Source organism: Lonchura striata, chromosome 12, assembly GCF_050655825.1.
Source record: "Lonchura striata isolate lonStrDom1 chromosome 12, ASM5065582v1, whole genome shotgun sequence".
NCBI classification, from domain to species: domain Eukaryota; kingdom Metazoa; phylum Chordata; class Aves; order Passeriformes; family Estrildidae; genus Lonchura; species Lonchura striata.
This window is the reverse complement of record NC_140714.1, coordinates 10,037,912-10,061,334: the sequence shown is the minus strand read 5'-3', so window position 1 is coordinate 10,061,334 and position 23,423 is coordinate 10,037,912. Positions and strand designations below refer to the sequence as shown.

General features: G+C 41.8%; 1 protein-coding gene and 1 long non-coding RNA gene across 12 annotated transcripts in view; one reads left to right on the top strand and one right to left on the bottom strand.

The window, feature by feature from the left end:
• The first annotated feature begins 59 nt into the window (after positions 1 to 59).
• On the top strand, positions 60 to 3,228 carry LSM3 (LSM3 homolog, U6 small nuclear RNA and mRNA degradation associated). The gene is made up of 4 exons (XM_021531970.3): positions 60 to 107; positions 1,241 to 1,351; positions 2,431 to 2,526; positions 2,814 to 3,228. Exons 1-4 carry the CDS (start codon positions 87 to 89, stop codon positions 2,892 to 2,894), a joined length of 309 nt encoding a protein of 102 aa, XP_021387645.3. The 5' UTR covers positions 60 to 86; the 3' UTR covers positions 2,895 to 3,228.
• Positions 3,147 to 23,423, bottom strand: part of LOC146766245 (uncharacterized) — a 51,996-nt gene continuing 31,719 nt past the window's right edge. For all 11 annotated transcript variants that reach the window (XR_014958129.1, XR_014958132.1, XR_014958130.1 and 8 more), the window contains one exon: positions 3,147 to 23,423. This exon is cut by the window's right edge. This is a non-coding gene — a long non-coding RNA (uncharacterized LOC146766245).

The following is a 23,423-nucleotide window of genomic DNA, read 5'->3' as shown; positions in this document are numbered from 1 at the left end:
CGGGCAAGGCAAGGGAAGGGAAGGGAAGGGAAGGAAGGGGCCGGGCCATAAAGTCTCGCGGGCGGGAGCGGGAGGCGCTTTGAAAGATGGCGGATGAGGTGGACCAGGTGAGCGCTCTGGGCTCCCTCGGGCCGCAGGGGAGGCAGCTCTGGGCAGCCCGGGAGCTCTCCGTGCCGGCTCCGAGCTTGCGCCGCTGCCGGGCCGCGGGCAGGGCTCGCTGCAGGCCCGCCGACCCCGCACTGCCCGCGGAGGGGAAGGGGGAAAGCCGCCGAGGGCAGTGCCCCGGGCTCTGAAGGACGGGGGCAGCTAGAAGGGAAAGACGGGATGTGTATGGAAGATGTGGAGGGGGTCGTCACACTTTTTTTAAATTGTGATTCTCGAAGTGCGCCTTTCGCCCAGCAAGGGGCCTCAGGCCGCTGGGTGCTGGGGTTTCACGGCAGCCTCGGGGCCCGGCCTGGCCGCGGTGAGTGTGGGGGGCAGCGTGTGCCCGGGGCACCCGAGGGATCCCCCCGGGGTGTGCCCGGGGCACCCGAGGGATCCCCCCGGGGTGTGCCCGGGGCACCCGAGAGATCCCCCCGGGGTGTGCCCGGGGCACCCGAGAGATCCCCCCGGGGTGTGCCCGGGGCACCCGAGGGATGCCCCCGGGGTGTGCCCGGGGCACCCGAGGGATGCCCCCGGGGTGTGCCCGGGGCACCCGAGGGATGCCCCCGGGGTGTGCCCGGGGCACCCGAGGGATGCCCCCGGGGTGTGCCCGGGGCACCCGAGGGATGCCCCCGGGGTGTGCCCGGGGCACCCGAGGGATCCCCCCGGGGTGTGCCCAGGTAACTCCCTGTGCCGGCACCGCAGGCAGCGTGGGTTCGGCTGGTTCAGCTGTGCCGTGCCACGGCACAGCTATGCTGCTGGTTCCTGCAGTGTAAACTGTGGCTGCCGGTAGGAAAAACAGTTCACTGTTTATAGAATGGTTTGTGTGATGTCCTAAAGATCATCCAGTTCCAGTCCCCCTGTGTGTAAAGAATGACTTGCTGCAGGCTAAAATGAAGTATTTTGACTCGCATTGCTCAGGGCTGCTGAGTGTCAGTGGAGTGGTAAATCAGCAGCACTCAGGTTCACTAACATGTCATGGAGTAATTTGAATTATTTGCATCTGTGTTTTCACTCCTTTGTTTTCTGTGTCGCACATTGAGGAGTGGAAAAGTTGACAGGCTTCTTCTGTACAAATAATGCTGCTTTATTTTTTTAGCAACAAACAACAAATACTGTAGAGGAGCCACTTGATCTCATCAGACTCAGTCTAGATGAGCGAATCTATGTCAAAATGAGGAATGACAGAGAGCTTAGAGGCAGATTACATGTAAGTAAAACTTTCACAACATTGTCATGCTCATCCAGCTAAGCACTGTGCAGCCTTTCTTTATGTACAACAGTCTGTTAAACAAGTTTACCTGTAATATTCCACTGGTTGTTGAAAAAGTTAGTTTTAAAACATGAGTAATTGCATTTCCTGGTTGAAAGTGCAGAAGTGGTTGGAGAAAGTAGGTTAAGAATTGTCTTAGTTACCAGAACTGTAATGTGATTGGTGGAAAAATCTCATTTCCTCAGTGCTTTGTCAGCTATTAACTGCTTCCCTAGAAAATCAAGAGATGTATTTTGTTCTTCTTGTCTCCTGAATGATACCAAGCAACAAATTTCACTGCTTTTGGCTTCCATTTCTCTGTCTGTGAAATAAGCAACAATACTGCAGGCCTCTTCATATGATGTACCCTGAGGCCTCTTCTAGACTGAGGTCATTATTATCAAACAAGAATCCCTTAAGGCACACCCTGGGAGGTGTGATGGGGCAGGTGTTCAGCTGCATTCTCAGATTTTTGCTTTCTGTAAGTCAGTCAGCCTCCCTGAGTGCTGTGCCCTGCTGGGAAGGAGAACCAGTTGCCCCATGAGTTAACTGGGCCTCAACTCCTTTGGAAGCACACAGATAATGAGAGATCCATGAGGGACATGTAGTTTGCAACATGCTTTTTAAGGATTTTGGAACATGAGTTTAAGGTTTTGTAGCACTGTACGAGAAGCAGCTTTCAAACCCTGTAAGTTGCCCCCAGGTAATCAATTCCAGGAGGCTGGACTGGCAGCAGTGTATAGCTGGTTTAATGTTAACAAAGTCTGTCTGTCTCTGAGGTCTTGTAAATGCTCTCACAGAATGCTTCAGAGCTATTTCCTGCAAGTGTTGCAGTAAATGCAAATGTTGTGCCTTCTTTTTTCTGCTGCAAAGTTCTCGTTTGTTTATGTTTGTGTTGAGCTGGAACTAGAATGATAGTACTATGTTTTGGTCAAAATCAGACAAAACTATGTCTCAAAGTCTTGCTAAAATTCTCATTTTAAGAAACTCATGTTTGAATTTTGGGAAACATGGTAAACTAAACTTACTTTCTACAGGCATACGATCAGCACTTAAATATGATTTTGGGTGATGTAGAAGAAACTGTGACTACAATAGAGATTGATGAAGAAACCTATGAAGAGATTTATAAAGTAAGACCTAAAAAAGGAGTTAATTTATCCTGACATATTTTTTTATTTAAAACTACACTGTGTTATATTGTTAAAGTAGTTTATTGCTGACTGTTTTTCAAGCCAAGCTCTAACAGGATTTGGACAAACTGATATGAAAGCACACAGGATATCTAGAGACTTGGTGTTAATTTTATTGATCCGTTCAGCATGCGAGAACATTGAGTGTTTGCTGGAGTTGTTTCAGGTGTTTTCTATGATTGAAATGAATATTTTGTAAATGTAAATTTTTCTTTCTTTCTTCATAGTCTACCAAGAGGAATATTCCGATGCTCTTTGTCAGAGGGGATGGCGTTGTGCTTGTAGCTCCCCCGTTGAGAGTTGGTTGAAGCAACAAAGGACTTGACTTTCTTGTAAAGTTCCAGACTTTTGGGCAGTGGTTCATGTTTCAATCATGTCTCAAAATTCTGTATATGTTTTTTATAGGGTATTTTTGTCTGTTCTTTTGAAAAGGGGAAGGGAAGGGGAATCAGTTCATCTTGCAGAAAGTACATGTAGTCAATTGAAACAGTGTAAAACCCCACCTGATCTCAGAATTAATGTAAACTGCTGTAAATTGTCTGCCTTGTCACATTCAGTAAAAGAATTCTTAATTTTTTTTCTATATTGGCAGTAGCACTGTCTTGTTTTTGTTGTTTTAAATAAATTTTGATTTCTCTTTGAGATTTGACTTGTCATGTTTTTTGTGTTGGTGGGGGTATATGTTCTTCTGAAGAGCTAGTGCTTTATTACAGTATCAGCCTCACTGTCAGAGCAAGCAGTGTCTTCAGTGTGTTGTTTTAACTTCTGTCCTTACTAATACCCAAGCCTTGCAGATTGCTTTGGGGACAACACTACATCAGTCTATGCTGTGTTCAAATTTGTGATGCATATCCCCATTGTAGGGAAATGGTGTTTATATGAACCTTCCACCTAAGGTAAAGAAGATGAGCTTCAGTGCAATGTAATGTTTTCAGATATTTTTATTGTGGCTTTGTTAACAGTTTGCATGGCCATGAGTAGAGACTGAGTTTGTTGCTCACATGCTGTTGAGTTGCCTGCTGCATTCATATCCCACTGTTTGTACCATGTTTCAGTTCTTGAATACATGAAATTCTGCTGGATGCCTAAGGATGCTCATAAATAATCTGTAGTGAAGGTGCACGAGAACCTGAAAAAAGCTCTTTTTTAATATATACTTTCTCATGCCCGCCTTGTTTGCAGTTTACTTTCCTCCTTGTGTGAAAAAAGGGCACTTCTGATATAATTATGTTTGAGTCATATGAGTTCTACAAAGCTTGACTTCTGATTTAAACTTGATTATTTAGGTTCTCTGTAGGGTTTGTAAAAGCAGCTTGCTCTGGCACTTTCTTCTGCAGTTAAAAATCTTCATAATAGTCCATAGCTTGAAACAGTGGTCAGGAATGCAAGGTCTGCCAATAGTCTTTTTCTCCATTCCTTTTTGTACTTGGATTTTTGTATTGGAGGACTGACATGATGCTCAAAATGCTGGCAGATCAGGAATTTCTACCTTGATGTATTTTAAATTCATATCTGTTAATAAGACTTGAAGACTGAGAATGACAATGGCTGCGAGTCCCACATACCCTTTATTTGAGCCATATTTGCCAGCATAGCACAGTTATCTGTATGTACAATATTTTTATATCACAGGGTATCAGCACAAGAGGTCAGCTCACATAAGTCCCTGGAAAACTCATTAAAAATTGTCTCATTTGTTACCTCATTTGCTTCTTTTTAAGAGAGATCATGGTGGTTGGTAGCTCAATTATCTAATTGGTTTCTTTTAATTCTAAAGAACTGTTACTGTTTTGTGTCACTGAAATGGCCAGTAGCATCCTTGATCCTCTGATTTAAAATGAGCTGTTTGGAGCAGGAGCCAATCTGAGCTCCATGGTGAATGTGGATTTAAAAAAATCAACAAATATCCCCTCCCAAACAAGCAAAATGCCCAAGAAAACAACAAAAGAACATCACACTAAATCAACTCCCAAAAAACCCTAGCAACAAACCCCCCCCAAATAAAATTTTAAAAATCCCAAACACACCAAAGCCCAAAACATTTGAAAAATTTTTTGCCGTCTAATCTCTTTCATATTGCTCTTCCTATTTGTTGATCATATGTTTGCTGTATTAACCATTTGTCAAGATCTCTATTCCTGATGAGTTTGAAAAGCAATTTATGTTAATTTTCCTTTTATATTTTCTCAAGGTTTCTTAAAGCCTCTTCCTGTTGTCTTGTTTTCAGTCTGCTAGAACTTTTAATGTTGTTGAACTTCTTGAAGCTTGGTTTTTTATTTCTAGCAGCTTTTTATAGACACTAGTAGCCTTCTGGTAAGTTTTAGTCTTTGGACTGCATCTTTTTTATAGATACAGAAAATAAATTCTTAGTTTGTCTTTAAACAATTTCTGTTCTGCCTGAAAATATCTCACTTTTGGGAGCTCTTTATTAACAAGATTATTACTACACAATTCCTTTTATCAGAAGTGCTAAGACAGTTAAACCTCTGTCATCCTACTGTTTCTGTGAGTGTTTGCTATCTTGAAATTTCTTTGTGAGCTAGTGAAATTGATTTCTGGATCTGACTACTGTAGGGCACTAGATGGTGCTGCTTTTCCTCAAATTCAAACTTGGTTGGCTTTGACATTTTTAGCCTGTGTCAACAGGCCCTGTACTTGTAAAATTAGTCATTTGTTTTTAATTAGGATGACACTTGCCGACAGTTTTAAATTAACTCTGCTGCTCACCCAGAAGTAAAAATCAAAATATGTTTTGATGTTTGTGTAGGCACAGAGCAAGTCCCCACAAGAGTTAAAAGTGAAGCAGTGTATGTGCCTTGCTTTGTCAGAGGTTAAGATGCACAAGCCCCAGGCTGGCAGCTTTTCTCAGTGAAGAATTAGCTGAAGAATTGCACCATACAGAATAAATTGAGTTTGACCACTGTGCTGCTGAGCCCTGCTTGGAGAAGAACAGCCTTTGTTCTGTTGGTTCACAGGCTGCTGCTGCTGCACCCACTGATTCAAGTGATATCCACTACCTTCACTGGAGAATTCCACTGCTGTTCAAATTCAGCAGAGGGGAACAGGCTGCACTTAGGTGTTTCTGTACACTAAACTCCTGAAGAGACAAATATTTCAGTTTATTTCAAGTCACTACTGCTGCTGCCTTTTTTTTTTTTTTTTTTTTTTTTTCTTGATCCATATAATAGATTTTGTATTTGAACAAGGTATAATTTTGTTCTAGGCCTTGTAGGGTTTGGGAAAATGTGTTTTGTTTGGTTTTTTAAAAGTTGAGCAGGGATTACATTACATGTTTCATTCCTATTCTGTAGCACAGGACAAGCCCAGGGTTTGGACAATACAGATATAGTAAGCCTTGAGCAGTGTGAGCATTGGCAGGCTGCTGCAGGGATGCAGGGCTGGAAAGCAGGACAGTATTGATCATGTTGGGAATTCTGCAACAGCACCTTCTCCTCTTGGTGCTTCTGTTTCTGTTCTGTAGATTTCATTGGAAATCTATCATTTGAAATACTTAAGAGAAGGAAACTAGTGAGCTTTCTTACTAGATTTTCCTTACTAGAACCAGAGGATTGGGAAGGGACCTGATTCAGTGCAAGATGACAAATGCTGTGCATTGTTTCTTGAACTGATGATGATGATGATGACATATACAGAAAATTCCATCAGACTTATTAAGGTTTTAAGACATTCATTCCAAGATCACTGATGGGCTGAATGCATCATTACTGAGGGTGTAGGACTCCCGTGTTTCTAAACAGGAAGCTCCTTTCATACGCTAAACAAAAAGAATGGGAAAGAAAAATAGAAAGTTCTGCAGAAAATTGAAGCACAGTGTCCAAGCCAACCTTTTCTGGGGGGAAGAATGGGTGGAAGGAAGAGAATAGATGATGCGGGTTGGAGCGGAAAACAAGAACCACTGACGGAAAAAGATGTAGTCAGAAACCTTGTTCATGAGTGAATTTTTTCATTGTTGCCCAAATTAGTTTGAATGGAAGAAAGGCCCACTCCCAGATTTTGGTAACTTAGTCCAAAAAGCCTATTGAGCTGTACAATGGCATTTGATCAGTTTATGATGTGATTGCCTGCACCAGCAGGGGACGAGGCAGGCGTGCTCACTGTCTGGGTGGGTGGACAGGCTGTTGCAGAAAGCCCTGCACAAACCTTAGGAAGAGCTGGGTAATGACTGATCACAGAGGGGTTTTAGCAACGTTTTCCTCTGGGTGGCACATGGTAAACATGGACATTTGCTTCCTCAAGGTGCACAGGGAAGGCATCAGGATATTCAAATGTAGACATATTTTGCGACTTTCTCTTTGGTTTTAATAATGAAAATTGCTTTTAGAACCAATTATTTAATCAAATTTCTGGTAAGGACTTAGGTTTTACACACCTGGGCTGGTTAAACATGATGGTCTTGGGTCTCAGTCTGTTGGTTCATGTTTGACCTGCAGTAGATGATGTAGTCCTCCAGACTGTTTCTGGGTGATTTGAGCAAGGAACTTGCACCAGGGACTTTAAACTGACAGGTCAAAGCTTGAATTTCCTAAACTCTTCTGCAATAGTGGATCAATTTTAGCCTCTAAAGAAAGCCTTAGTTCTGCAGGCAATTTACTCCTGTTCCTTTCCCTCAGCTATGGCACAGAAAAGTTACCATCTTTGTGGGCAAGGGAGGCTGCAAAAGCCTTTGCTATCAATAACGCAGTTTATTATGTGAATTATAGTCTAATTGCTACCTAACAGAACTCACAGCTGTGGCACTTCTGCTACAGGAAATTTTCATTTGCTCTTCTTGAATTCACTAAAGTGTTGGGCAGGAAAACCTCCAGTCTGCTGCACATCATGGCATCAAGTGTGTGTGTCACTGGAGCTCTTCATTTAATGCTGATCAGGGTGAAATGCTGTGTAAAACTTCGACTGAGCAACTAATTAATTTTCCAGTCTATTCTTTGGCCATCACAAGAACTTTCAGGTAAGCAAACTATTTCCATTTAAAAAGAGGAAAGAATTCTGCTTTAAATTTATGTTAAAGTATGTATGATATTAAGGATAAAGCCTGTAGTTTTCTTCATGGAATGCATTACTGAATTCTTCAGGAGCCTTCAAATTTCAGTAGCAGAGAAATTTTGAAACAAGTAAATGGTGCTCCAAATTTTGATTTCTTTAAATAACAGCTGCAACAGATGACTTTGTCACTCATCCTTAGCACATAATTGCAATGATTTAGTTGCCTTTTTATGCTATGAAGGTGACATGTTAGCTAGACTGAATTATCTTTTTCCAGCAGGTAACTGTTCCTGGTTCATCCTGTGCTGGAGGCGGAGTGGCAATGCAGCATGTTGTAATTTGCTCTATAGCACCTATATTTAGTACTTTTTAGTAAAACAGTTGCCTCCCCCAGCTGCCCAGATGTATTCCAGTGGTTAGAAATCTGAGGAAGAAATGAGATATCAACAGATAACATCTGAGAGCTAATTTGATTTGTTCAACATTTGTAATGCATTCCTCCAAGCTAATTCTTGTTGACTGATGTGCTGCTTATAAAAGGCAAGAGATCCAAAGCTCCACTGCAGCCCAGGAGGATACACTGTAGTTAAATTGAACACAAATCTCAACAACTTTCTTATACCAAACCTTCAGATCATTATTGCTGCCTGTGGGTAGAATTCAAATACTCAGAACTGTTTCTGAATTAATATGGTCCTATCCATAAAGCACAGGCTCTAATCTCAGTGGAGATTTTCTAATGTAATGGACACTATTTTAATGTTTAAATGTTAAGCTTTTATATCTTACTTGCCCTGCATTCATTCCCTAAAAACCAACCTAAATCCAGCAGTGCTGTTTGCTTGCAGCTTCCAGGTTTGCAACATCCTCTCTCTGTCCACAAAATCTCTGTCCTCTGTACTCAATCCTAAAGCCAGCTGCTGGTGCTATTTATACTTTCTTGAGGCACTGTGATGTCCATACAGTGATTTCTTTTTCTCCTATCTCATGTGCAGTCTCATGAGTTAAGGAGAAATACTTTACATGTCATGTTTCAGATGCTGAAGTTCACTTTAGATTTCCATTACTTTTGTTTTCCTTTGTATTTTTTTAGTACTGTTGTCCTACAAACAGGGTAAAAGGTTTCATTCTTGTGAAGGGCTCTGACATAGCTGGGATGAAGCTCCCCCTATGGACATTTCTCCATTTCACTCTGGTGCCAGCCTTGATACACAGCTCTCAAAAGCAAGAGAAAATGTTCTTCAACTGGCTCAGCTGCACAAATAGAAGTCACACAGAGCAACAGTCCCATCATCACACTTCCTACAGAGTTCTGCTGGTTCTTGACCAAGCAGGAATACATACAAAAAGTTAAGAAGAACTGAATGTGGTGTGATTTGTGGTCTCAAAAAATAATTCCCAGGAGTTATATGGAACCTATCCCCACTCATCATACTCAGCCTATAAGTGAAGAAAACCATTCAACTTAAAAGATTGTTGTGGCACTTAAAAGACTGTTGAGTTGAAATTTGATGTGAAAATCCAATAATTTGTTTGTTTGTTTTTTATTACTTTATCAAGAGATATTCACCCACAACTTATACAGCAGAATTGTGAGATGCCTACACAGAGAGGCTGTAAACAGAGCATGAAAATATATGATGTAAGCAGCCAATTGACCTCAAGCAGTTTTTTCTCTTTCATGGCCTCTGTTGCATAACTGTTCCCTCCAGCCTGGCTCCAGCATTTATGGGTTGGATGGTTACGTGAGAAACTAATCAGGGCAGTTCCTACTTCTAAGGACTAGGAAATTTTTGAGAATTGTGGAAGTTCTGCATGTAGTAATAGCATCCAGAGAAGCATGGGTTAATTTCTATAGGATTCCTTCCCAGAGTTTCCTCCAAATAAATGTTCTATAAGTTAGGAATGAATTTAGTATCTTATGTCCTTTGAGCTGTAAGCTTGGGACAAGAGGCTTTGTCTTATCTTCTTTTTTTCCCCTCTTTTTTACTGTTCTGATGGTCAAGGGAGTTATGTGGGGTGACTGCTAATCCTGCGTGTGTGTCTAAGAGGAGCAGAATTACTACAGGTCATGCTGTCCTAGTGCAAGATTCCTTTTGGTGTTAGGTTGCTTATTAGTCACCCTTCTAACAAGATATCCTTTGTTTCCAACAAAAAGCCATTGCAGAAATGCAGTAGCAAGGAAGGAGGATTGCTTCATTCATAAATCTGAGAGCATTTTAAAAGGAGGCTATAAATTGTCTAATTCCTTTCCTCTGAAGAAAATAAAGCAGGATATTACAATTAAACATTTTGTCCAAGGTTGCATGCTGAGCCCATGGCAGAACTGCAAACAGGGTTCACCCCTGTCCTCTGTAGAGGGTCTCTTAAACCCAGGAATGCTGCCTGGGCCATGAGTACATGCATCATTATTTCCACTGTTGCACTGCTAACATGGAGAATGCTGGAACCTCCAGTACAAAGGCATTGGAGAAGGAATTTAACTGGATACAATATACAGGATAGAATATAGTTTCCTTCTATACATAAAGCAAACAAAAAATGATTAGAGTATCCGTTTCAGTTTCCATGTGGGTTTAATACTAAAAAGATGAAAAGATATTTTTGGGTGTGAGACTTAAAAAAAACCCAACAAAACCAAAAAAAAGGATAAATCCTGAATAACTCCATCTCTAATATCTTTCTCTAGAGAGAGATCTGATGTACAATAAAGTTCAACTCAACAAAACGTAACTCAAAGAGAGAATAGAATACTTGGCTAAGAAACAAGATGTGATCCTCAGATTTGGTCCAAGATCAGGGAATGAGAAATTACAAAATCTCGTCCTTTCTTATTCTGGTACCACAGCTAAATAACTCAGATGTCATGAACACAACTGCTACCTCAAGAAGGGCTTTTGTGCCAGTAGCTTTGGAGCTACTCTAGGCAGTCATCTGACTCGAGTGGAACTCTTGGCATGCAAATGCTCTTTGTAGCCATGCCACAGGTGTATGGAGAACTTGTCTGCAACATTCTGTATTAGTAAGATACCATATCTGTATTAATCACAGTTATAACTTTCCACTGGAAATCTGGGAAGGTAGATTATGATACCAGATCTCTTCATTACAGTTATACCATGAAGTCCTGTAAAGGTATTAGAGAGATACAACTGCAGCTTCATTTATCCAAGCTTCATTTTTCTAACACTCCTCCTTAGTTAATACTGAATTGTGAGATATAAATCATCTACCATGAAAATTCCCTTGATTATGTGAATTTTTGCATGGTCATATTCCTTCAGATATCTCCACAACCAAGCAGATAGTCGATTTCCATAGGAATTTGGAGAGGTAGGAGGGACATGCTCCAAAACATACTTAGTTTGTCTCTTTTAGTGACTTGTAAATACTAGCATGGGAGATATGGGAATAAATCACCCCGGACTCCATTTTCTTCATGGTGGAAAAAAGCCTCCTCTTTTTTCACATAACTCATTTTTTATACAATTTCACAGACCTCGTGTGTGACTCCAACTGGTCAGTAGCTTTCTTGCCAATTACTTTATTGGTTTGTAACAAGTTGTTACCCTGTATTGATTGGTCACTCAAGCCCCAAGTGTGTATGTGTAGGGAAATTGTTTGTGAGAGATAGTTTTCATTTTCCTATCTAATGGTGTAAAGACATTTTATACAGGTGCTGGTTGTTTCTCACCCAAGAACAGATTCTCGTGCTAACGAACTGTTCACCCCAGGATTGTTTTCACATGGCAGCTTGCAAAGGGCTAGCCTGACAAGGCCAGCCATTGATTCCAGGAGAGCTGATTTTATGAGACCTTTCTTTATAAATTTTTCTACCTTACTGCAGCAAGACATACATTACATGAAAATGTAATTTATCAGGAATCAGCAAACTGATGGGTGAGTACGTTCACTATTCATTAAGAACTCCCGAATAAGAAGCAGCCCTGTGGGAACTGTGCTGGTTACAAAACTTGCACCTTGGTCTCATCCTCTTGAAGTCCAAATGAAGCCCCCACCTCCTGAATGCTTGCACAGTGAGCTGCCAGCCTCTTCAGTTGTGGTGTGACAGTGCAGCTCGTGGGAGATGCAGGTCCTGGCATGTGGAATGCATTGGGTTGGAGCAAGAAGGAGCAGTGCCTGTTGAGATCCTGTAGTCTCTGTGGGCTGTACCTTGGGGTGCTGAAGATGAAAGCTTCAACAGTGTGAAGCTCTGCGTGGGCTGTGTTTGGCCACAGGCTATGCTCACCATCCCTTGTGTTCACTGGAATGTGGAACTTTCCAGCCTGATGCGGATTATGTTTGGTTTTTTTTAACTGTTTAACAAAACAGGACTTGTAATTTTCTGACCCTAAGTGGGAGTCACTTAAAATGCATTAGTCAAGGCGAAAGGAATTTTCATTTCACCCATGGCTCACACTAACCTCATTCTAAGCTCTTTTATGTTGAGAAACTGTCAACTCAACTACAGATGAACCATCTTCACGGGCATGGTGTTGCCAGGCATTTTTCACTTTAGACTGAGGCTGTTACACAGGAACTCTGCATATCCCTTGGGTGTATTTTTACACAAGTCTGAACTCCCCACTTAATTTTGTGCCTTCTTTGAACTGTGATTGATAAATCACAGCACCCCAGCTTATTCTTTGTGGCTTCACCAAAGAGATTTAGATGAATTCTGAATTAGTTTTACCTTTTAGAGAAATGTGGCAAGCAATTGAGGAGAATCTCCCAGCTGGATAAAATATCCCCTCTGAAACAAACCATAACACTCACTGGATTACAATGTCAAATAATTTTCAACAAGGGTTGAGCCCATAAAGTATATTTCTGGTAATTTCCAGCTTTTTCAGCACATTGATAGTAGCTTCATCCTTCTCTCCTGCTCTCTGTAGATCTCTCTCCATATTTAAGTCATTTTGAGGGTAGATGGATATTCATTTTTAAAAGTCAATGTTTGATCACCAAAATTTCTACTGGTTTTGGCAGCATATCCTGTCTCAGACCAAATGTTCTATTTAAGTCTGTAGAGGACAATGTGCAGTGTGGGTTTAGAGGAACATAAGCATGTGCCCTCCTCACCTTCCACACTGAGGAAATGCAAGTGGGCTTGCTTTTATCCTTACAGACAGCATCTACAAAGGCAATGAGGCAAAAAGGGCAATCATAACAGAAAATATTCTTAATATGGGATTGTGTGAATGACCAGATGCTATGGAGGAGGGAAAACTCTGTGTGTGCAGCAGCTCTGCCTTGTTTAGCTTTGTGGCCTTAACAACCTGATGGTCCATGGAAGTGAAATATTCTTTTGGTTTTCTCCTAGAACTCTGATCAATAGACTTTCCAATAGCTACATGATGGAATGACAAAAATGGTCCTAAGAAATGTCTCTGGTGGCAAAGTTTTTGAAGGTCTGGGAGTTTCCCTATTGTATTTAATGGGGTCTTTGGCTCATAAACACATTAAACAAAGAAACAATAGATCCCTAGGGGAATTTTAAAAGCTGAAGTGTAGGAGCTTTAATAATATTATGAGGACCTAACATGTCTGATGTGGGAACTTAAATCTGAGGCAAGAATTATGAAAAGAATGTTCGAAGTGACGATTTAATTACATGATTTATTGTTAATAGTTTATTATTATATATGCAGTGCCAGGGGCACTCCTGGTGCTTTACAGATGATTACAGAATAGCGATTCCCAGATCAAAAACCTTGATCGTGCAATCTTTATTCATGTAAGTATTCCCCATGGTGCCTGATCTTGTTCCCTGTTAAAACTCAATAGTCTCCCCCAACACAGACCATCACAGACAATTAAAAGAACTTCAGCAAGAGAACACTGATTAATTATCCTCTACAGAATACTGCATATTTTGGTGCCATATTATGGAAAAAATATATCTATTGTGTTTTAGCAAACTTCACATTTTTCTGCAGCTTTAATTCTCAATTACAGTGTCAGCAAACATGAAGATTATTTCCATGATAGAAGTAGCTTATTTCTGGAAGAAAAAAGTCCACTGACTTGTCCCCATATGCTTCAGACCTTGTTGAGTTAATGGTGTCAATTTATTTGCATGTAATTGTTCCCTCAGTGACCAGCATAGAAAGTTTCACCTTCACAGAGAGATGCTGAATGTGAAATACTCCTGCGAGCTATGCAGATGCTGAAATCTCTCCTTGCAGAAGGTTTTGCTTTTCTTTGTTTCATCCTGTGCTGCTTTGCACTCCGTTGGAAATGCACCAATGAGAAATGCACTTAGATGGTTTTCCTAATTCTTCAGCTGAAATGGCTGTTGTTTATTCACTGGGTTGCTGCAGGCAGCCGCAGAAATGAACACAGCTTGTGCAGGCATCTTTTGCCTTTTGTCTTGGAGACATAACAGTTCTGGTGGGGAGAGATTGAGGCACTTGTGTGCAGAAGGCAAAGGAGGCTTTTCCCCCTCCATCTGTTACAGGATTTTAATATAACTTTTTGCAGCACTGTGCTATTGCTCTCAGAGCAGTGGCATGTAGCACAGAGAGAGGTATTCTGGCTAGGGATGTGTGATGGTCTACATGCCTAAGATTCCAGTGTGGTGATCAAGATTCAGATTCTTATCTGAATATTCTTGGTCTAGACAGTGGGTAGGGAGCATTGCTAGAGGAGGAACTTTGGATGATACCCAACATTGCCTGCTCCTGAAAATACCTTTTTTTTTTTTTTCTTCCAAGGCAGCGTTAAATCATTGTTATTTAAAAGCACTTTAAGGTGTCATAATTACCCAGGATGTTAATGAAGTCTAGTACTTTGTGCTGAAATGACCATTGCCCTGGCCACTAGCTACATGGCACTAACCAATTTTGTGTTTAGAGCTGGAAACACAGAAGCACAATTTTGTGCAACTCCTAGTTACATTTAGAAATTTGTTGCCATGAGATGGTGTGCAGGTCAGAAGCCAATGAAGGTTAAAAATGGGATTAGGATAATTTATGAAGGGTTGGTGTTTGTGGCTGTTAAACTCAGTGTGATCAACTGTTGATTACTAGGGAGTAGGAGGCTGTTCCTAGGGAAGAATTGCTCTATGCATACACCTTGTTTCTTATATTCTTTATGTTGAAAACAATGCACTGGGCTAAAGGGAGCTGTCAGCTGGCTCAGTGTCATTGTTGTTGCATTCTCACATGTTACAGGTTCTTGGAAACGTTTGATTTCAGACTCTAATGGTGTGGCTCATAGCATTATTAGTCCTCCTTGTATTGTACTCATAGCCACACAACCCTTCCTAAACTCCCTCACCCCTGTCTCAGCATGTCTACGGCTGAATTCTCCAGAAAGGATGGTTTGTAGTTGCCATCAACTCTGCACACAGAATTCTGGCCCCCTGAATCAACCACAGACCTTCAGAGGGACTGGAGATTCATTCCCTTGGTCATGGATCACTTGGAGATTGCTCAGCTTCAGCAGCAAATGAATGCTGACTGACCTTCACATCTCCCTTCCTGCTCTCTCAATGGTTTGTCAATAAGCAATTTTGATATGCAAAGTTGAAGTCTGGCTATTAAATGATTTATTTAAGGTACAAGTGAAGAAATTGTGAACCAAAATTAGGATTACCTGAGTACACAACATTTAGCTTCTGGCGACTTTTGCAAGGTTTCTAAGCCCTGTATCAGGGATCAACTTTACAGTCACAGGCAGGTTTTTGCCTTTTTCTTTTCTTGCACTATCACAATTTCTAGACTAATATATTAGCAAATGTGTGGTGCAAAATCATCTGGGACTGGGACAGGTTCATCCCATTACCCAGATATGGTCTGTAGACTGTCACTCTAATCTAGACAGCTGTGGTTATTAAGGACTAGTCAGAAGGCTAGTGATTGCTTATTGTTAATTATTCTTGTGCATATTTTGGTAGTGCCTGAAAGTCCAAACTAAGATTGGGATTCCGTTGTCTTGGGTGCTGTGCTAACTCACTCACCATGTTTCTGTCTTCAGTCTGTCTTGAGTTCAGCAAGGAGCATCAAAAGAGAGTTGGAAATTAAATGTAAGGGATTGCTGGTAGGAATTGTCACAGCTTCACTGAAAACAGTGGACATTCTCAATACAACTTGAGATATGGAAATACAAGCCCAAAGATATGTTTTCTTGAAGACTGAAGACATTCTCTTCACTTTATGAAACGACTTTAGACTTTTTTTTTTCATCTGTAATGCCTGATATTGGTATAAAGCCCCACCACTGAACCTGAAACTCGGCAAGTGATCCTGACATGATTGCAAAAAATTTTCAACAGAAAGTAGAAGGAGAATTGAGATCCACTCTATCCAGAGCTAGATGTTTTCTAAGTTTACTGTAAATGGATGTTTAGGAAGCAAGTGTCCTCTTGAAGACCTCAGGATTCAAAGAATTACTCAGAAGTGTCCATACAGGTTAATGTGACCCACAAAATACCCATTACTCATTTCTCTTTCTGCGAAATAGCAATGCCTTTGTTTCTGTCTCTCTTTTCCTTTAACTTGAAGGCAATAACAGGACCTGTGGCTTTGCTTCATGCGTGTCACTGCCTGCCAAGAACAGCAGGCAAATGAGTAATACTATTTCTCCTTTTAAATTCTTTCCTTGAAGTGAAATTAATGAAGATCTTTACCATGAAAGAGAAGAATCTAGTTTTGTAGAGAGGTAAAGGCAGGCATTTATACTTAGATTGAATTTTCCCATTTTCAACTGTTTTTAAAATAGAGGTGGTGGAAATAGCTACAGAAACAATGAGAAAAGGAAAAGAATTATTTAAGTATCAAAAAACCCCTTATCATCTGGCAACTGGCAAGTTAGAAGTAGTGAAGTGAACTTAGGAGACCCATTGTGCTCCAAATGGGAAATCCAATCATCACAAAAATACCTTTCCAGTCTCTGATGCTTGATTAGTCATTGTTCACCTATTTTTGCACCAAGATCTGGGGGCTTGAGGACAGAACTTTCTAAAGGCCATGAGCTGAAAGAACAAAAATCTGTTCACTGCCAAGTAAGCTGCTCTGCTGATTCTTCAAGGCCAGAAGGTGAACCTAGAGATGGTGTCTGGAATAGCAGAGGAGATGGATGGTCAAAGGGTTAGTTTTCTCTTTCTGGTGTCTAAACAGAGTGCTCACCAGATTTTGGTGTTGTTATCATCAGACAAGCATTCTCTTGTAAAATTGATACCTCCCAGCCCACTTACAGTAATGTAATAGCCAGCGGTCTGGGGATGGAATGGGAGCTCAGCACTTAGAGGGAGATGAGCTCTTTTATTAGATATTTGTATGTACTCTCTGCCTTCCCTGTGAGACCTTAAGGACAGACAAAGTTATAACATAAGCTGATGAATAAAAGGGATACTTTCTCACCTTTAAAACTGTTCTCCCTGATCATGGTGCAAGAATGATGGCAGGGTAATGTAAAGTAGAAGCTTCCACTATTGTTGTCTGTTTGCTGTGTGAATGGACAAAGGGCTTCAATCTCCAGCAGTACTTCTGCTATGATGAATGCTTGTAAATGCTGATGGATGGATCAAGGGAGGATAGGAAGATAAAAGTCTGACATATCTTGCCAGTCCTGATTTCATATATGGATCGAAAGTGAAGTCTAATTACCACCCAGATCAAATTCTTTCAAGAGCCAGAGCTGTCTAGACCAACAGAAGATATTTATTTTTAGGGTTGATCTTTGTGGGTTTTATTAGCCATGCTGTCTTCCCTGAGGTAAAATCAAGGGAGGGAAGAACACAAAATCCTCTCGAGCTTCCATTGTTAAAAAAAGCTATGTAAAGCCTACCGGAGAAACCTAAATTCTGAGAGCAAGTTGTATTTTTGTGATGTTCCTTCTGAGATATCCTCTGCTGTAAACTGACTTGAGGAATCAGTCTAATAAAACTGGTGTTTGAAAACTAGATTATATATTTAGAGAAAAAGGAACTTTGTAACTGAAACAAGGGGTATAATAATGAAGTTTTCTCTTTACTTGAGACAAACCTGGATGGTTAATTTTACCAGGAGTCACAGTGCTTGTATACTGAGGTTTGTAGATTAGCAAAAGCCAAGCTATGGCTTAGTTCACTATATCTACACAGAAGGGAGAAGTCAGACCCATTCTAATAGTGCCACTTTTATAGCAAACTGATGAATCATTGCTGGGTGCTGACATGCACTGCTTCTATATTTCAGCTTTGCCCCCATGAAACTCCAGCACACAAATCCCTCAAATGTGGAAAGCACCAAATTCTTTATTATGTTCAGTTGGGGAAAATGAGTAATCTGAAGGTGTGTAATGAAATTTTTCCAGTGGGCTACTCAAACTGGAAAGCTGAAGAGACAAACTTGGATGTGTTGTTAAACAGCACATCTAAAGGAGATGGAGGGGGATTAGCACCTGTAAGTGGGTGCTAATATTCCTTTTTGCCATCTGGGGAGAAGACAGACCTGCTTAAGACTTTCAAAATGTTCCATTGGTCTTGCATTGATTGAGGGAGGTGATTCTGCCCCTCTGCTCTGCTCTGGTGAGACCCCACCTGCAGTGCTACATCCAGCTCTGCGGTCCCCAGCAAGGGAGAATAGCTCCCAACAGAGATCAGGTTTAGATTAGGTATTAGGAAGAAATTATTCTCTGAGGGAGGTGAGGTGCTGGAACAGGGTGCCCAGAGAAGCTGTGGCTGCCCCATCCCTGGAAGTGCCCAAGGCCAGGCTTGGAGCAACCCAGGACAGTGCAAGGTGTCCCTGCCCGTGGCAGGGGATGGGACTGGGTGGTCTTTAAGATCTCCTCCAACCCAAGCCATTTTATGATCTTCACACAAAATCAGGTTTTATTTCTGAAGAGTTTGTCTGAACAGGACTGTTCTGCCTAGCAAAGCCTGCTAACTGCCTGCTCATAATGCACCAAATTCCAGCCCTGGAAAGTGTTTGTGCTCCAACATGTTGGCTCACAGACCTCTAGTAATTGCTTTGAAGAACCTTCCAGTAAGGCAGCAGTAAACATGTTTCTTTCTAGCACCACTTTCAGAATGGATTTTCTGGGGAGGATGAGAACAAGAAAGAATGAACAGCACAGGATTTCTGCTTGGTGGCAGCAGCAGTTTATAAGTGAGAAGAAGCAAGCTGATGCTCAGCTAGAGATGGCTGACTACTCCCCACCCCTCACTGCTGGTCCTTGGCACCGGGCTGGCTGCTCCAGGCTGGCTGCTCCATGCTGGCCTCTCCAAGGCTGGCTGCTCCATGCTGGCTGCTCCATGCTGGCCTCTCCAAGGCTGGCTGCTCCATGCTGGCCTCTCCATGCTGGCCTCTCCAAGGCTGGCTGCTCCATGCTGGCTGCTCCATGCTGGCTGCTCCATGCTGGCCTCTCCAAGGCTGGCTGCTCCATGCTGGCCTCTCCATGCTGGCCTCTCCAAGGCTGGCTGCTCCATGCTGGCTGCTCCAGGCTAGCCTCTCCAAGGCTGGCCTCCACTAGATGCCGGTGTTGTACCAGGTTAGCTGGGAAATCCCGGGAGCGGAGCGAGAGCAGCACTCGGGCACTTAGCCGCCGCGCTGGATTTGCTGCGTAACTTCACAGCCAGAAGCTGAGAGAGAAAAGACGCTGAGAAATACTGCAGAAGTGTTGGTTGGTTGATGTGGGATTACGGACGGGATTCAGATCCCTCAAGCCTCTGGAAACGTCTCTGTGATGAGGGTGGAGTGCCACCTTTGCTGCGGTACCTGCAGTAGCGGGTCAGGGTGCAGGGCTGTGTGACTCCTGACATCCCTGTGCACATCTGTAATGTGATTATTGCTTCCTCGTGCTTCAGGGACCAGCGGGAGCTGTCTGTAGTTTTTGAAACATAGAAATGTTCTTTCTTGGAATAGGAGTTATGTTTTAAGCAGATGTGGCACCCCACATCTGGATTAGAAAGCAGTGTTGCCCATGTTCTCATATGGGAAACGGGATTCAGTAGCCAGGATTAGAATGCTGAACATTCTGGCTGCCAATCCAGAGGCAAGAAGGATAGATTAGAATTGATTTTGTTGGTTTTATTCTTGGGTTTTTTTGTTTTGCTTTGGTTTGGTTTGGTTTGGTTTTTTTGGGGTGGGGTGTTCCCCCGGTTATGTCAATAGTTTTGTCCTCTGATGTGCTGTTCCTATCAATTGTAGGCAGACAGTGAAGGTTCTATGTAATAGTGAATAAAACAAGTGGATCAAGAGTTTCTAACTTCTCTCTCAGGACTTAAGAGCAAACATCCATATAATTTCCTGACTGTTGACAAGTCCATACTGGATAAAAGCAAGTGCTTTCAGCCACCATAAACCAACGTTATTTATTATACAGTGTTGCAACTGACCATTCTTGTTGACAGATTCTTTTCGAGATGTTTGGGATAAATTATTGTACAAAAGAAAATTTTACAGCTGCTTTACATTTTGTTTAAGCTTCTAAGAATAAAGACTGTAAAAGCAGTCCTTCGGGAGCATGTATAAGTGGAATGGTGTGATTCTGTGCCTGAAATGAGCACTTTCTGACCTCTCTGTAACTCCAGGTGCACAATGACCTGAGTGTGGGCTCTGTTGTTTGTGTACCTGTAAGTTCAGATGCCAACAGCCTGGAGGACAGGACAAATATAAAAACTTTGTCATGTGAAATGGCACATGGTCTCCTGTTTGTCTGCAGCTTCACGTGGTAAAGCTGAAGCAAATTTCAAGGTGGTGCTGCAGGCTGTAGTAGCAGGTGCAGCTGTAGGATTTGTCTGGCTTGGAAATGAAACCTTCTACGAGCATTCTCTGATTTCCTACTCTTTGAATCTCTTCTTTTCCAATATTCCCTGTGGGCAGTTGGGTGGCAGCTTATGGCACTTAGCTTCTGAAGCCAAAGCTCAGAATACATTTTTATGATTCTCCTGTACCTTTCCCAGTGGCACAGACACTCTCACTGCTTTTTTCTGGGTTTTCTCTTGTCCATTTTTTCAGTGTGGCTGGAGGCTCCATGAGAATGCCTACCAGGCTTCAGAGATTTCCAGCTCCAGCAAGGCTGCATCCATTCCTGCTCCATCCTGACCCTGTTGGGATGCCCTGTGCCCCTGATGTGGTAGCTCCTCTGTCCTGTCCTTTGTAATCTCACTGTGACCAATGCATATTTTGTCCTGCATTACCCAAGTTGCTCAGGAAGAACTACAAAACCTTACACTCTTGTAATGATGTTGCTAAACAAGACCCTCTATATCTACTGAGAATAAGCAGAATTCAATGTCAGGATTAGTACTGCAACATTTCTGGCAGCCAAGGTGATGAAGAGGTCCACAGAAACTCTCCCATCTCAGGGAGGACAAATCAGCACAGAGGATGCCAAAGCAGAATCAAGTCTTGTTCAGTCTTGAAATTTGAGGACATCTGGATCCAGATAAAAAGATGTGGTCAGCTTTCTTCTCTAATATGAACTGGATACAGACACCCTTGGACTTTGTGTTGAGGCAGTTCTGAAACACTAACCCCCCCCAATTTTAATATTTATTGATCTACATCCCTTTTTTGTGGGGAACTAAGTTAAGAGTATTTGGCATTCTCAAAAAGCGGTCAAGACAAACACACAAAACTAGGGGAATGCAAGAACTTAAGTTCAAATTCAAAACAAATTCACTAGAGCCTCTGTGTCATATGCATTAGGGCATTGTCTTTAATCACAGGCTCACATACTATTAAATCTCTGCTCTGTTTAAAGTGCAGCATGGATATTGCTCACTTAATGAGCAGCTATTCAATATTTTCTTTTATCTTCATTGTTCAGTGTGTACCCCCATGGCTTATTTACTGCACACCATTCAAAGCCTGTTCTGAATACAGAATTCTTAATTTCCTTGGGAGCTTTTCTTCAACAGTCATTGTTATTGTATCTGGGTGCTTTACAGACATGAAATAATCTATTTTCACAATGCCTCAATAAAATGAGGGGATACTGCACCTCTATTCGGCCAGATGGAAAATAGATATATGAGGATGAAGAGAAAACATTGCCAAAGGTTTTTGATTGTCTGGGATTTGATTATTTTTTTCTCTGACTTCATAGCACCACAGAGTATTTTATATATTTAAAGAATAGTTTCTACCAATTTCAGTTCTAGCTGTGAATATCCAATAGTCTTGCAGATCAGACTCTAGGGTCTCCTGTTGGATCCCTAAGAGGACAACTGACAAGCTGTGGAAATGTGGATTAATCCATTTGCTTAGCAACACACAAAAACACTGTGGTGGAGGGCTAGGTGAAATCTAGTCTTGCAGGAGCAGCACTACACACCTGAAGGAGACACCTGGACTGATAAGGAGGAGAAGAAACTTAATTTCTCTACTCCCAAATGAATTCCCAAACCACTCTCTCTAGCTGAAACCTGACAGTGAATATTCTCATCCCTTTTCCTTTGTCACAACTTCTCATTTACAATCTAACTTTCCCTTCTGAAGGCTCACTTCTCTGTGAGAAATGTTTCTCCAGAAGGCAAGTCAAACTAGGAGCTTAATTTGGTCACCATTACCAGCAGTCTAGTGGCACAAGTGCTTTCCCCATCAGCCTCAGAGGCACCTGAAGGACACCATCCTCCCTGGGCTGGACTTACTCAGTGTAAATGAGCTCAATTTCTATGTCTGCCAGCTGCCCTTCAGTCCCACTCAGTGCATTTCCAGGCTCCCAGTGCCAAGAGTTGTTTTGTCTTCTTTCTCCTCCCTCCATCCACACTCATCCTCAACAGCTCTGTACTCAGTTTTTGGTTATCTTCCACTTCTTGCCTCTCCAAAGAGTTTCAGCTATCTTCTTTCCCTTCTTACTTGTCTTGGACTTTTTGCCTCCTGTGTCAGGACATTTTCCCCACCAGTGCTGCAGGCTCAGCAGTGAGGTGGTTTTAGAAGCACAGGGCAGCTGAGGATCTCCCCCTGCCTTGTAATGCCAGGGTGGGATAGGAATGGGAGTGTGCAGGGAAAAGAAAATCAGGTCCACCAACCCAGTCCTGAATTCTGCAGGCTCAGTTTAGGGGTTTAAGTATGCTGGCACATACATCCCATGTAGGTGCTGCAGAGGAACAAAGAACTGCAGTGAAAACACATACAGGATTTTTCACAAACCTTTACCTAAAATTGAAGAGATTTTCATCTTCAATAAATATTGTTTAAAGTCTCTGTAACAGAATTTCTGAGTTTCACAGGAGCAGCACAAGACCCTTTAATGATAAAACCCTCTTCTCCTTCAGGATATTTTCTGAAAAATATGGATTTCCTGATCAATTTCTTTTTTTTAAATATGGCCAAAATCATGTATTCTTGTCCAGTTTCATTCTTGTTAAAGGCCAACTGTTGTGGCTAAAATTTTCCTTTAGATAAATAAATCAGCCATAGAGAGACTCAGTATGGAAAATTTCAGACTGCCTAGCTAAAGGTTGGCAATGTCTGCAGCAATTGAAAAGAGGATTTTATAATGAATGGGAAGTGTCAAGCAACCTTTGTAATAATTGATTCTACCAACCCTTGCTATAGTAACTACAATTATCAAATGTTTCAGTAAAATCATCTCTTCCCCAGAAAGAAATTTCATTTTAGTGCCAAATCCTGCAGGCTTAATATCTTTGTTACTAAAGAAGCCTCGATTGCCAACCTCTAAGTACTTAGAAAGGAATGTTCCACTGAATTCTCATTCATAGATGTAATTCATGACTAGTCTGAACTTTGAGTGCACCTGTAAAGGCACTGTTTGTGTGTATTGTATTGCTGGCAACAGTATCTGTAGTAAAACTCATGGAATAGATGGCACAGTTAATGCATGTTCCCAGGATAATAGGAATATATTCGTCAATTAGAGCAATCCAATCGAGATCAAAA